Source organism: Etheostoma cragini, chromosome 1 (genome assembly GCF_013103735.1).
Source record: "Etheostoma cragini isolate CJK2018 chromosome 1, CSU_Ecrag_1.0, whole genome shotgun sequence".
NCBI lineage: Eukaryota > Metazoa > Chordata > Actinopteri > Perciformes > Percidae > Etheostoma > Etheostoma cragini.
Genome location: NC_048407.1, coordinates 9,638,664 through 9,654,181, shown reverse-complemented (window position 1 = coordinate 9,654,181; position 15,518 = coordinate 9,638,664). Strand labels below are relative to the sequence as shown.

The 15,518-nt window shown below is 37.9% G+C and overlaps 2 protein-coding genes across 2 annotated transcripts in view; one reads left to right on the top strand and one right to left on the bottom strand.

Annotated features, from left to right (window-relative positions):
* Positions 1 to 826: 826 nt before the first annotated feature.
* Positions 827 to 4,969, bottom strand: LOC117950468 (transmembrane protein 138-like). The gene is made up of 5 exons (XM_034881562.1): positions 4,579 to 4,969; positions 3,236 to 3,772; positions 2,839 to 3,010; positions 2,659 to 2,734; positions 827 to 952 (listed from the first exon to the last, which is right to left on the bottom strand). The coding sequence occupies exons 3-5, from the start codon at positions 2,962 to 2,964 to the stop codon at positions 840 to 842; spliced, it is 315 nt and encodes a 104-aa protein (XP_034737453.1). The 5' UTR covers positions 2,965 to 3,010; positions 3,236 to 3,772; positions 4,579 to 4,969; the 3' UTR covers positions 827 to 839.
* A 1,923-nt stretch (positions 4,970 to 6,892) lies between these two features.
* LOC117948091 (CD151 antigen-like) overlaps positions 6,893 to 15,518 on the top strand; it is a 24,968-nt gene continuing 16,342 nt past the window's right edge. The window contains exons 1-2 of the mRNA XM_034877566.1: positions 6,893 to 7,169; positions 10,482 to 10,611. Of these exons, the coding sequence (XP_034733457.1) occupies positions 10,483 to 10,611 (129 nt within the window). The 5' untranslated portion in view covers positions 6,893 to 7,169; position 10,482. The remainder of the gene's footprint in view (positions 7,170 to 10,481; positions 10,612 to 15,518) is intronic.

Here is a 15,518-nt window from a genome sequence, read left to right as displayed (position 1 = left end):
AGAAAAGAAAAGGGCATGTGGTGACAGGTATCAACAGAATATATTAAATCATCTCACATTTTCATGTCATTGTTACCATCGGACCAGCAAAACAAGCCGGATGAGACATTGTTCTAAAACGTCTTACCACATTTTGGCACAATCCTTTGAATGGAAATGTTATGTGGAATATATATATATATATATATATATATATATATATATATATATATATATATACATATATATAGGCTATAATTCCTATCAAATTGTTTTATAACATATGTGTTGCAACTAGGGCTTGGCAATAGAAAGAAAATTAGATATTACGAAGTTCTTGACCAAATACCTCTATTGATATTGCAAAAGAATTGTAGTGTTGACGACTGATTATTTGACCCAATAACTTCGCACTTAGATTTAAGATTAATAATCTTCATTAATGTGAATATAATGACTAATTGGGGAAAAGGCAAATAGTAGAACAGTCTGGTAGGTTCAGAAAATCACACCAATTTACTGTAATACAACCTTTAAAACCAGGAAATGACCACGCTTGTCATATCACGATATTACAATATCCAAACTCGAAGACGATATCTAGTCTCATATCACGATATCAACATAATATCGATATATTGCCATGCCCAAGTTGCAACAAAAGCATTTAGGCCTGAATGTATTTCTCTTTTTAAATTAGAAAACAAAATATAGCTCGTATTGTGATTGGAAATGTATTTCAACTGAACTGTATTAAAGTGGCCATTTTCTTCCCCCATTTTAAGTATAGATTTTCATATGCACACTTTATTATAATATTGGTTTCCATATGTGACATATAATGTGCTTTTTTGCAGCGATCACTGTCTGACCCGAGCGAACAGTTCTCGCAGCCACGGTGAATCCTCGTAGAGGCGAGGGTCACCCAGATACTCTGAGGTCCTCTTGTACAAATAGTAGTACAACACAGAAGCTGGGAACACAAAATAGAATGGGAGGTTACACCAAAAACTACAAAAAAGCATACAGAAAAGGCACTTGTTTCCACATTTTAAAACAATTTCAAGTTGCTCGGAGTGAGAATGTCCCGTAGAACAAAATTTAATTCTTGAAAAATACTGATTACTTTCTTTATTACAGATTTTGACATATCAGCTTTCATAGAAATACCAATTTTTAACTAACAGAGGACAGTGCTTTCAATAACTAGTGGGCAGCATAAAAATATACATAAATAATTTTTGTTGAATCTTTAATAAGCCACTTAAGTTGTTCTGTTAGAAAATTAAGAATATTTATTTCATAGAACCATGCTAATGTTTTGTTTGTTCAAAACAATAACTACAAATCATGCATTACTTTTCCTCACTTCAAGCTGCATCCACTTTCAATCTTCATCATGAAGATGAAAATCAACTTTCAAAAACTTGACTCTCTTCAGTTAGGTAAATCATCACATTAAATTACTTCAGTTATTGTCGGAAACCAGTCTCTGTTACCAGAAAATTAACTTAAAATATAACGGCACACAATGGTGAGAAATGTTATTTGTGTGAACAAATGTATCAATAGCCCTTTTTAGTTGGTCATAATCCATCAGCCATTTCCAAGTGAGTGGCTCCTATGTCTTGGCTGTGAACAATGATTCAGGTTACTTGAGCGATAACTTGTGATTGTACAGAGACAGAGAAATGGAAAACGCCCACCAGCATTTACAACTAACACTCAGCCCAGTTGAGTTTACAGTGTTTTAAGAAAGGTTGATAATGAGAGAGATTTTGTGGAGATGCAACATTGAATGACACACTGAGTAACCGTCCGGGTGGGTCTAAAGTGACAGAACACACAGAAATAAAACATGGCTACAGTCCGATCTCATGCTTAATAAGGGATCACCTGCAGGGAAGAACAACGACTAGACAGTAAATCCTTTTATCCACTTATGAGCTTATACATGTATGAAAATTACACCCACAAGGCGATGTGAGATTGCTGCCTGCGAGGAGGGACTAGCACACTCTGAGAACACCATGAGCTTTCTGTCAGTTAAAGAGTGATGATCACACTGAAATGCCATGTCCTTCTATTTGATCAGTCTTTTTTTTTTTAAAGGAGAGATGTTTCAGAGAGGCCTGAAACCAGGTTACATAAAGCAGTTCATGCACAAGGGTGTGATTCGTAAGGTAGCGTAGTTAGGGCAAACTATGGATAAGAGGTAAAGGGAAAGCTAAAATTTGGGGTAAAAGATGGTACAGTTTACTTAGCCTTCAAATACAAAGTATGTTTAATCTTTGTACTAAAAAGCAGCATTCACTCTCTTAAACATTAAGTAAATAATTCTGCTCTGAGGGAAAAATTTGAAATTTCTTTTCAGCTGAGAGAAAACACAAAGCTCTGTATTGTGATAAGTCATCTGTCATTTATAATTCTCCTGGAACTCTTGCTCTCTGATCATGTCTCACATCTGAGATATAATTCAGATCTATAATACCAACTTGATTGCTTCTCTGGTTTCATTTACATATAAATTCAAATCAAACTCATGGAATATGCAGTGATAAATGGTAGCTCAGTTTTTCTGAAAGAAGACATATTTTTGACATTATGAACAAAGCTCTAGAGACAACAGTAAACACATTTGGTTGGCATTAAAAACAATGTATTAACAAGTCATCTTACCGACTCTTTGGAACACAAACAGCACCTGAAGGCCATCTGTCCAAATAAATCTGTTGATATTTAGCCAACGTAGATTCTGAAAAGAATAAAACATTGATGTAATTTGGTCTATTTGGTTCGTAGAGTAGTAAACAAAGTGGCATTCATAAGGACTTGCATTTGTGTGCAGGCAGCACGTACCATAAGCCAGGAATGGAGTATGATACTGAAGGTCAAGTAGAGAGCAGAGAGAATTAGCAGGGCTCTAAATCGCTCCAGCAATATGGCGACCAGGCCGACCCTGAACACGTAGGTGTTAAACAGCATCAACAGAATGATGATCAGGTTAAACAGGATGGCAATGTCCTGGATACTGTTGAGGAAAGCATACAGGAAAAGAAAAGCCACGAGAGAAGGATTTGTGTGACCAGCAGAAACAAAAAGGCTTACTGTCGTTATACAGTGCTATTTAAAATTATTCCAGCATCCCAAATGACTCGGTATAGACAACTAAAGCAGACTAACTTGATTTTTTTTTTTTTTTCTTGGGCCTGACATGATGTTTGGCTGCTGAAACGATGAGGGAACTCTTACTTACATGAAAAGCACCAGCTGGACAGCCGGTTCAGTCCTCAGCAGCTCGCTGAAAGAGTTAACAAACAGGTCGAAGGAGAGCAGGCTGAGCTGAATCAGTAACACCAGAGAGTAGTTACTGGGGTGGAGCGTCTCCGGCCCGAAGGCTGGGCGCCCGGGCGCACTGTGGTGGTTCCACGATGGATCCAAGGCTGCACTGCACTCGCACACGCGTTACATAGAAACATCAATCCACTCACAACAGTCCTGACAGGTCGGGGGTGTCAGCAAGGCGTTCAAATGGCTCCACTCTGAAGTGTGATTGAAACATTAGGGCGCCATTTTCTGTTCAAATTCATGTTTACTTGGAGGAAATTATGGTCCTTTCAAAATGGGAAACAGAGTCGGGTATTGGGATGAGCTGCATGGAAATCACAGATGTCAACATGTCACAAGTTGATTTTTCAGGCTCCGACATAAACAGATGTGATCAGTGGTGTGGTAAAGCATCCACCAATGTATCCGCCAATTTATGAGCACCAAAGTACATCCACTAGAGACTCTGTGGAAAGAGAGACACAAGAGACACATTAGTATTCTGCTCAAATAAAACTGAATTTACTTTACTCTGTGGCAGATTTACGTTCACTTGACATGTACGGGACTGTTGTTATTTTCCTACTAAACCTTCAAAAAATTGCAAAATGAGTCCATATAACTGCCTCATGTTGACACTTCTCGAAGAGTGTTGGTTTTCATACACTGTGATGGAACTTTAAACGTGTTTTAACTTATTAACACAACAACAGACAACATTAACAACAGACAAGAAAACAAACAAAAAAACAACAATACTAATATATATATATATATATATATATAAAAGATGTAGGCTGATTCGTGAGCTTATTACACCTACCCATTTTACATGAAATTATATTCTTTCGTGTTAAAATGAAAGTTACACTAATTTGTTCACATAAAAAAAAAAAAAAAAAAATTATCTATCCACACTTCAGCCTCTGTGCTTAAGGAAATAGTCCCTCTGGAAACAGTGTTTTCTGGGAAGATGATTTTATACAGAGGGCACCTCGATGAAAATCTATCCACCCTTCAAAACCTGAACAAAGAAAAACTATCTGCACAGATGGATGCCAATACAGGCCAGTGACAGACTGATTTTCTTTAATAATTTAAGTAAGCCAAAACCTTCAAGCAAAAACTAAAGATTACCTTAAATAATGCTTTGCAAACATCCAGACATAGCTCGTCACATTTCAAACACACAAGACAAGCCCCAACACTGATTAAGATTAAATGAAATTACAGCTAATTCTACACCAGGACAATGAAGCGTTGAATTGTTACCGTTACGTAGGAAGCAGCTTCTCTCTCAAAGGAGCATTCTTTTTTGAAGGTGTAATGATATCCTCAAAATACAGAAAAGAAACAAACTTTCTTCGGGTAACGTGTCATCCATTTCATTAAAACAGACAACTTCTTCACTTGCTTGTTGTAGATTAAGGAAACAGGTCCTCCTGCTGTTGTTGCCACTGGGGCAGCAGCCTCTGCCTTGACTCCTCTTATGACACAGGATCCCTACCCAACATGGCTCCCTCCCACTGTCACCTGGTGGATCCTCTTATTCCCCCCATATTTTTAGCTTGGCATGGCCGTGGCAGGTGTGAGGAAGATTAGGACTACGACTGAACAGTGGAGCTTTGACCAGAAGACTACTCGAAAGCTGTCCCACTGAGATTGTGGGTTAGCAGAACTACTAGCTCCTTGGCAACAAAAAAACAACAACCCCAAACTGGACAACCGGTATAAACTAAGGGAAAATAATACTGTGGTAAAAGTTGAAACATCTTGTCCAAGGTTTTACCAGTGATATGAATCCACACCGGAGACTCAATTTATGCTCTCTCTTTTAATAAAATGTAGGCTAATCAAAAATACATCCGTTTTTTCTTAGATATTTAGTTTCCCTTTGAAGATTAGTGGTTTAATTTAAAGCATTTGTTGTTGTTCAAGTGCTCCCATCTTGATGTTCTTAGTACCATTTAATCTTCTTAGGAAACTCCCCAACAGCTTGTTGCTTTAGACAGAAGTGATACATTCTCCCTTTTACGTTTTCAGAATCACTACTACCACCACGCTGCTGCCATAACAAGAAAAGTGTATGTACCTGTACATTGTTGATTTCAGAGGCTGGAGTAGTAGTTTCTTTCCAAATGACACAGACGTCCACTAACAACTCAATTGTGCATCGCAGATGCTTGTGTGTGTGTGTGTGTGTGCGTGTCCCACCTCTTTAATAATCAGGCTAGATTTTTGTCAAGACATTTTGGTTACGTTGTTTGGATGCACCTTTAATTAAAAATGGTACTGTGACATGTTTATTTTCTCTTTATTGTGGGCAAAATGTTTCACTTCTGTATGTGCTACTTTTTTTTTTTTTTTAATCAAATATCTCTTTACGTTTAAGCAACCAATTAACAACTTTTTCACGGTCACATTTCCATCCAAGATTAAAGTAATGCTTAGGATAAGGATATTTGGAATTCAGCCAGAGACAACACTGTCATCTGGTGGTGAATGTACATAACCACAAACACACACACACGCACACACACACACACACACACACACACACACACACACACAGAACTAAAAGACTGGCAGGTCATTCAGAATCAAGACATTGTCAGAAACAGGCATAGTAACATTAAACAAGCATAACTGTTCTTCTTTACTGGTTATTCAACAGTCATTAGATAATTGTTGAGTCTTCTATTTTAGTTTACTTTATAAAGTAACAGTACATTAACTGTACTGAGGTACTTGTACTTTTGAGTATTTCCTTTTTCTGCTACTTTATACTTCTACTGCACTGCAAGAGGCAAATATAGCACTTTTTACTCCACTACATTTATTCGATCATTTTTACACAAGACAAAATACAATCACACATAAATGATGATGCATTATCCTAGGTGAAGATAAGACAGTATAAGACATTAATAAATCACAAGCTCAACCCCCGGCTGTATATTAAGTAATTCAAATTAGCACAACCTTTGCCAGCTGCAACATCAACGTGATGCACACAGTAATTGCAGTGGTGATGGTGTGGGGATATGATACATGACTTTGGTGTGGGAGACCTGGGTTCGATTCCCACCATCAACCAATGTGTCCCTGAGCAAGGCACTTAACCCCTAGTTGCTCCAGAGGCATGCAACCTCTGATATAGTTGCTTTGGATTAAAGTGTCAGCTAAATGACCTGTAATGTATTGCATCTATATTGATAGATTAATAGAATATACATTCTTCATGATGATTACTTTTACTTTTGGTACACAGTTTATGTGTACCAAAAGTAGTTTGTCGGCTACTTAAGGAAAATAAATCCAGATTGTATAGTTGTAACAGAGTATTTTTACAATGTCATATTGCTGAGTGAAATATCTGAGTAGCCTACTTCTAGTAGCCCACCACTGTCCATATCGCAGCCTTTTGGAAATGTTCTAGCTCAAATTTAATAGAAATGTTAATTTCTAGTAGCATGACACATCTGTAGGCTACCAGGTTAATGCTGAGGGTGTGGATAAAAAAGCGTTAATCAATATAACTGTGATTTGAAGATTCTTACAATAAACATAAATCTCTAAAGCATTGCCCCGGGATAGAGAAAAACACACCAAGAAACAAGGTGGCCCCATAGAGAGGGTGGCCCCATAGAGAGGGTGGCCCCGGCCGGCTGGCGGGGTGGAGTCAGCAGCAGCAGCAGCAGCAGCTTCAGGGCGTGAGCTCAGCACTTTGATTTCTGTACCTCCCTATTCCGGTATCGGAGAGACTTTTATCTGAGGAACGTGGAATGAAAACAGACAACATATAGCAATAGTTCCTACACGCTGCATCGCTTTATATCGATAGAAGAGCAAATATACGAAAGGTAAGTGAAAGCAGGAAGTGGTCTGAGAGTTGTTAGCTCCACACTCTGGTGTCGCATTGAGCACACAAGGCAGGTTTATCGTCTTTTTACGACACAGCCGAAACATTTGCCAGTTTCCTATTAAAGCTCTGTTACTAGACATGTTTTTACCATGTTGTCGGCCACTTTTTAAAGTTGACCGTCTTGATAAAATAGGTGTTTTTTTCCCCCCCCTACAGCAGCCCAGACGTCAGTGAAAGCTTTAGCGTTAGCTCACAGCGGGCGAAGAGATGCGCAGTGACGTCAGTTGAAAACCACCGAGAAAACTGTGATTTTAACGTCTGTGTGTAACATTAGTCCTGTAGCTAGTTTAATAGGCTACAAAACGGAGCTTACCCTTCGTTATAACACGTTTTAAATGGAGCTAGATAATGTGAACTCAAACCCGTTACAAACCCCTCAAGAGGACGTTACTTTCCAATGGTTTTACAGCTGAGATGCACGACAGTTTGTAATTGAAATGTTTAGCTAACTTTTCCTTGGACTCAGTGTTAGCTGGGTACTATACTCGCTACAAACAGTTTTAATATTTTTACTCATAGACTGTTAATATTGAATTTAATATACAATCGATGTTTTTACTGAAAGTTCTACATAGCAGCTGGTCGACAACCTGTTTTTTTCAATCAGCTAAAAGTCACAGGTGTGATTAGCTAATATAGCTTGCCAGCATCCAATGTGACTCAGTTAATACGTTTTTAACATTAGTTTGTCATGAGAGGACTTGGTTTTCTTTTTATATAATTCTGTAGCTTCCCATCTGTTCCTGTCAGTTATGTATTCAACCCAAACATGTACATTTAGGTTTAGCGTCAAAATCCTAGAAATAAATATATATATATTTTTTTTTTAAACAGTCAAGTCAAAATATATTTGAGAATGAAATGGGATTTTTTGTTGTTGTTGGTCAGAATATATTGAAATTACCTCAACTAGGGCTTCAACTAACAATTGGTAAATAATAATTACTCTGTGGATTATTTTCTTGATGTAGCCTAATCGTTTGATAGAAGATAATGAAAATGTCCATCGCAGCCCAGAGTCCAAGATCACGTCTTCAGATGTTTAATTGTGTCCAACAAACACTCAAAAGCACCAGCTGCTTCTGGTGATGTTATATTTGAAACCTAATATAGATAATTACTCATCTGTCAGTTCTAACATAAAATTGTCAATGACAACTTGTTGATAAAAATCTGCGTTTTTGTTAAATATATGTCTCCACAATAAAACCTGCAGCATCTATAGCACTTAAATACATTTATTTGCTTATAAATACAGATAAAAAAAAACTAATTCTGGACTTGTTCCAAGTATTTCCCCACTGAAAACTCTGAGGGTGGATGAGACAGCCATAATCTTACTCAGTGCAATATATGATGAGTGTGTCAGACAGGAAACATATCTGGGGTTTATTTAACAGCCAACGGTCTTGTTGAATGTGCCCCTGAGTAAAGATAGCAAGACCTGCAATAAACTAAAGATAATAGGATGCATAATTGTGGAATTCTATTGTTCTTCAATGCAAAACCCTCCATGCAGAAGGGGTATTTCTTCTGTAGTATGTTTCCAAACATTTTTAAACTCTTGACTCAGCTGTATCCTAAAGAAGTAAAACAAAGAGTTATCAATGAAGTAGTGTTTGAATTTAATTAGCAAGATCACGCTAAGTGGTCTCACTGTAACAGATGGTCAGCAGACAGAGGATAGACCTACTCACTCGTCCGTGCAGCGCACTCAACTGAATTGATAGCAGTAGTAGGAGATGTGGGGGTGGGGGTGCAGACGGGAGAGTCAGGAGGGGAAGAAGAGGAGGATAAGAAGCAGTCAGAGGAGGGCGAGTCTGAGCTTGACTGGCAAGTAAGCCAAGAACATTGTGGGGTTAAAAAAAAGCATGGGAGACAGGGGGAATGAAGGTTATATGAAGGCAGCAAGTAGCAAGTGTTGTTCTATGATGGGCTTTAAACTAAAGAGTTGTGTTGGTTATTTTGTGCGGTGAAACACCTTTAAATTTGAATACAGTGTCAATTACTGTGGTTTGAATACATAGATTGTTAGGATAAGCTTTAGTCTGTTTTCATTTACTGCTTAAAAACCCAATGAGTGACATTTTTAACAATTTAATGTAGGTACAGGTTAATAGCTTGAGCTGACACTTGTATTATGGAACACACCCTGCTTAATACACATTGCTGTTAAAAGTAGACGTCTTTGCTGAAGCATTAGATGTTGGTTCCAGGCACCAAGGAAGCGGGTGGTCATAATTTCCAGCCTCTCAGCTCCTACTCGGTGCTTAGTCATGGATCTCTCTGCATACACGTGTAATAACTCAGCTCACTGATTCTGCCTACACTGCTGATCAAATGCATACGCCCCCATGTACTGTATTAGCGCCGTAGCATCTCATTTGTTAAAGGCGCCCTGCCACACAAAACTGTTTTTAGTTGCATTTTGAAAAATATGTTAACATATGTTTGTTGAATATTAATGACAACTGGCCCAAAAGGAGCTGAGTCTTCTTGCTTTCTATACCACGCTAGAATGGCTTGAAACAAGTTTACCAAGGCATTTTTCTACAAAAATTTTTAGAGTCCATGGTAGAACTTCAGACATTACCACAAAGTAATGAAATAAATGTGGCAGGACACCTGTTTACACGCAGCTCACCACAAAAAGGATAAGTTAGATTTGATTTTAAAGCTGTGATTCTGTATCCTCACTGTCTTTTATTACTACATGCATTGTACTTTAAGAGTTGTTTCATGTGGCAATGAAATCATTGCGACATCATTCATGTTAGAGCTGCAGCAATTAGTCAACGGACGATTTGTCTGCAACCATTCTCCTAATTGATTAATTACTTTTAAAGCAATATTTCCAAATATTCATGGGTTTCAGCTGCTCACATATGGGAGTTTGCTGCTTGTCTGTCCTTTGACAGTACATTGAAAATATTTAATCGAGAAAATCGATTTGATTGCAGCCCTAATTCAAACTGGTATTCTCAATTTTATGTCCTCCAACAAGCTAGTAGGGTAAGCCTTTCAACACAACCTGTTATCTCTAAAATCTGTGGTGTTTATTTTACTTTTTTTAAAGTAGGACCGGGTATCAAACAATCATTTATTGCTCAAATGCTCACTCTGTTTTGTACAGTTTTTGAACGTATTCTGTGATTTTTGTTGAGCTGATTTAGCAGGTTTTAGTTCACTAAAAATGACTCTTACCGTTTGTAATTGTCATAACTGACCTAAAATCGGCTCTCTTTTGCAGCATGGGGGTCTACGAGGAGAAAAAGGAAACATGTGGAACCATCTGCCTGAAATACCTCCTGTTTAGTTTCAACTTTCTCTTTTGGGTAAGTTTCCATTCTGGCGTAGTAAACCCTGCACAAGGGATTCAAGTGCCTGTGTTGGTCTAAAGTGTTTCTCAAACATTGGCATGCTTTCCAAAATGCAGGCTGGGGGGGGGGGGCGCAATCATACATGTGTTAAGCAGTGTTTGGACGAGAAAACAAAGGAGAACTATAATATGACGAACCAAACTCATCGTGAGCCTGCATCACGCTTCACAGACCTGGCTCAACTTTGAACTTTTGTACAAAATAATAAAGGATAAAGGACATGTTACATGAACAAACACCATTTTGGTTACATGTGGAGTGAAGTCTGAGTCTTTCTGTCACTGTAAACCTTCAGTTTCCTCCACTCTCCCCTTTGCAATTCAATGCTATATGTTATAAGGCCTACTTAAGCTTGGAACAGATCGTGCAGTGTTGTAAAAAGCCTAATATCGGCCGATAATATCGGCCCGCCGATATGTTGGTCGAGCTCTAGTTCTGATGTGTCCACTCTGCTAAAACCCAATGAAAACAAATCACTTTAACTGGTGTGTTAAAGAAGCCAGGGGCATCAACACAGACGTCTTAAATATTTATCAAAGCCCTAAACAGGCCGAGAGTAGAAGCAATTCAGACAACACATCCAACCCTACTCCTGATAAAGATAAGGAGAGGATATTTTAAGTTATAACTACTATGTTTCCCAACAAAAGGGCCGTAAAACACATGCACACAATATGCCCATGTATCAACATGAAAATGTGCTTTTTTACATTGCATAAATATGAAGAATTAGCTGATAAAACTCTTTCTGAACCCTCCAACTATGCCTTTTTTTGTTCAGGCAGCAGATGCATGCCTGCTGCTATTTCAGTTCATGGAATCGAAGCCAAGTTGCCAAAGCATCAGATCTCTCTCCAACAGGCAGACAAACAATACGGAACCTATTCAGTGCCAGATAGGGCTGCTCGATTATGGAAATTACATAATCACGATTAATTCAATCAGTATTAAAATCACAATAATTTAACATGATTACTCGCAATTATTGAACTTAAAAATCAGTAGAAAAAGTTAAATAAATCAACAGCAAAAAAAAGAGCGAAACCCAATGAGCGAGATACCAGTTTTTTTCTATTATTGTGTTTTTGTGCTCATTGGGAGCCAAAATCATAATCACGATTACATTTCCATAAACTGCACAGACCTAGTGCCAAAGTTACAACCATATGGATATTTATGGATGTAGCAGTTATTACCATAGACTCTTGTTTTTATCACACTAAAATAGTTAAAAGTATTGTCCAAATACATGCATAAGCTGGACTGAACTTTAGTCAACCTAATTAAAACACTTCAACACTATAATGAAAGTATTTTTGCTGTATGGCAGCGGTCCATTGACCTCAGGTATTTCCTGTTTTCTGTCGATGTACTATCAGCATGATAGAATCGTGACTCAAGACACCAATTTGAGTAAAATAGTCTATGCATAGACATAACAGGTGTTTCGGAAAGATTTTAGTTGTCCTTCAGTTTGCCCTTTTTTGGGTGTTGGCTCGAGGGGCAGCACCAAGATTGCATTGGAAAATCTCACTGCACGCAATTGGATAACACTTCAGCCAATCACAACAACACACAGGGTGAAGTGTCTAGAGCCCCATGTGCTTAGCTCCCAGCAGCTAACTGGCAGAATAAACTGCCGTCATCTGTTTAGCTCACCTGCCCCGCCTATATCAGATACACCGATGTGATTGGTGCAGCTCGCCTATGGCCCGCCTATATCAGATACACCGATGTGATTGGTGCAGCTCGGCTACAAGGGCATAGTTAATGAGCAGCATTACTGAATGCCAGAGTAACTCGCTGAGCAAATTCAAAGTGTGCTCTTGCATGAACTCTGGATTTCCAGGATACCTTAGACCCGGTAATGCAGTTATGGATTTTTTGATGATTTTGATTTTAGGTTCATCAACTTATCTAAACTATAAAGAAGATGACCTGAAAAATAAATGGAACTTGGGTTCGTTTTTAAGTAGGGTATGCATTTTCCACTTCTTTTGAGGTTTTATGTTGAAATTCAGTAACAGTTCACTTGAAGGTATCTACACAAGACATGACACTGTCATAAACACAGTCATGACACATGAACTCTAACCCTAACCAAAACCTGTCATGAAAAAACTGAATGACACTTACTAAAAGAAGCGTTATGTCATTAACGTTCATGCCTTCAATATTTCTGATAGTGTCATGTCACTCTTTATGTGGATACCTTTTAAGTATAGTGTAATCTGAAATTCTTAAAAATTTTGGTTTTAATAAAACATTTTCAAAATTCAATCTACATTTCAAACATCTTGCCTACACCACATTCCACATCAGACTTGAAGATCGAAAATGAACTTCTTAATCGGCCGTGTTGCGAACATAAACAAACCTTGTAATCTTGAAAGCCAAGAGGAAAATTCTGAGCAGTGCATTGCCATTTGAACAAAACATTTCTTATAGCAGCAGCAATGTTTCTAAAAAATGGATATCATTGTGGTGTCTGACACCGCATTAAAGATTAGAATAAACTGCAGAAAAATAATTGAATACATTAAATCTTTTGTTGCATAAAGATACTGAAAAGAAGAGTGTTATCCAGCTAACAGATGACATATTACACAGCTTGGAGCCTATTTGGATTTGATTTGATCATTACCCCTCAGCTACCTGTAATAGTTAAAGAAGTGCAACAACATCTTTCTTCACTTCATCTTTACACAGTTTACCCACTAAGAAAAGTAAATACACCTGTAGGTAGGGCTGGGCGATATGGAGAAAATCAAATATCACAATATTTTTGACCAAATACCTTGATATCGACAGTGCAACGATCTTGTAGTGTTGACTATTTTTTTCTATTATATACTATTTATATAAACCTATCTATATACTATTTGGTGCTTAATATTTACCCAATGAGATTTTTGATAAATAATCATCAGTAATGTGGATATAATGACTAAGTGGGTAAAGGCCAATAATAGAATAGCCACACCAGTCTGGTAAATTCCGAAAATAGCATCACTTTACTGTAATGCAGCCTTTAAAACCAGGAACTAGACAAGACTCATGCCATATCACAATATGACCATATCCAAAATTTAAGACAATATCTTGCCCAGCTCTACCTGTAGGTTTAATAAATGGAAAAGTGCACTGACTTCAACAAATTTACTTCTTTTCCAATGTTGCAGTTTGTTCCTCTTGTCGCCACTGGGAGCCGCCAATGTTTCAGTTTCACTAATTCCAGTGCTTCAATGAGTTTTATCAGCAAGTAAAGCTACAACAGCATCATGTTCACCACATGGACTGATGATGGCAAACACTGATTTTCTGTGGGTAGCCAAGAGGATTATTCGGAGGATTGTGAGATGCTGTTTGTAAAAAACATTTAAAAAAAACTTATCAATTTACTTTTGACAAAAAATATTGTTTGCAGCAGGGGACACAAGGTCATATGTAATTGATAAAGTGGTCATGAGCAAAAACAGAGAATAACTGACATTTGGCAGCAGGTTGGATAATTAAATGGATAATCTTTTAATATGTATATGTTTGCACTCCTATTATGTTGAACTGCATCTCCCGCAAAACAGTTGGCCTTAGGATAAAAAAAGTTAGACGTTTAGTCTGTAGGCCTCTAGACATGAAGTTAGTGGGCACGTGGGCACTGCTAAATTATCCGGATGTGTTTTGAACGCCACCTATGAACTCTAATGGAAGTGAGTAATACAACGAAAATAAATCCTGAGCATATCCAGCATTGTAATAGAAGAAACTGAACAGTAGCAAACAGAATTCCAGCTTAAAGACCTGTGGTTACTATTACAAATAGTTCTAGTAAATAAAGAGTGTGTTGATTTGAAATATCTCGCTCGACACAGTTCTGTGTTTTCCTGCCACGCTGTCTTGTCTCAGTGTCTCTACTTCTGTAGCCATTCCCTTTTTTTAAATAAATCTTAAATTAGGCCGGCTGTTAGATTGACAGCTTTGGCACTATGACAGATTTCTGTTGCAGTGCTGCACCATCTGCCTACTCCTCATATTCTCTTAAACCGTTATTTTAGATATTGCTGAAGATGTTGGACTATGACAGTTATATGCTGGATTAAAGCATTGATTTTTATGGTGATTTATTCCTATAGGTATAAAGATTCAGTTGATGTCTTGTAAAAAAGTCTTTAAAAACAGGGAAAAATATGTTATTAACAATTATTCTGTAGCCTACAACAATGTATTCAGTTTGCTTTATTTACCCGACCAACAGTCCAAAACCCAAAGATCTTAAATATGCTGCCATATTTCACAAAGGAAAGCAGCAGATCCTCTCATTTCACAAGATGAAACCATAACATGCTTTTAATTTTTGCTTGAAGAAAATAACTAAAACAGTTTACGGATTATCACAATAGTTGCAGATTAATTATCTGTCAATCGACTAATTGCTGCAGCTGTAGCTAGGTATATATTTTTTTATCAAACGTGTCAGAGTGGCAGTGACAGCCCTGGCGTACTTCCCTGAGCTGCTCCTCTCTGCTCATTCACAATTCCCCTGCAGCATGAACTAATGCGAGATTAGATTATCTTGTGTGGCAGCGGTGGGCCATTTTTTTTTAGTTCACATTCATTGACAGACCTTCATTTCTCCTGCTTCGTCATTTTTCTTTCCCCTGTTTTGTTGCCATTCCAGCTTCTAACAACCCTCTGTCCCCGTCCCCGTCCCAGCTCACAACAAAATGTAATCACTGTTGTACTCTAACAGCTAAAACACAAAAAGCTAATTATATGACAGTATCACATGTACAGAACAACGGCAAAGCCCTGACATGCACAAATACAAAAACTGTCACCCTTCAAGACATGTTTCAGTCCTTTTCCCTTCTAGGGAGGGGGGGGGGTACCCTGTCCCACATTTACCC

What these genes read in the sequence shown, in the direction of transcription:
- LOC117950468 (XM_034881562.1), bottom strand. Translation starts at nt 2,964, where the DNA reads ATGCTGTTTAACACCTACGTGTTCAGGGTCGGCCTGGTCGCCATATTG. An exon ending in TACTCCATTCCTGGCTTATG is followed by an intron (nt 2,735 to 2,838) that starts GTACGTGCTGCC and finishes TATTCTTTTCAG; the next exon opens with AATCTACGTTGGCTAAATAT. An exon ending in GTTTGTGTTCCAAAGAGTCG is followed by an intron (nt 953 to 2,658) that starts GTAAGATGACTT and finishes TTGTGTTCCCAG; the next exon opens with CTTCTGTGTTGTACTACTAT.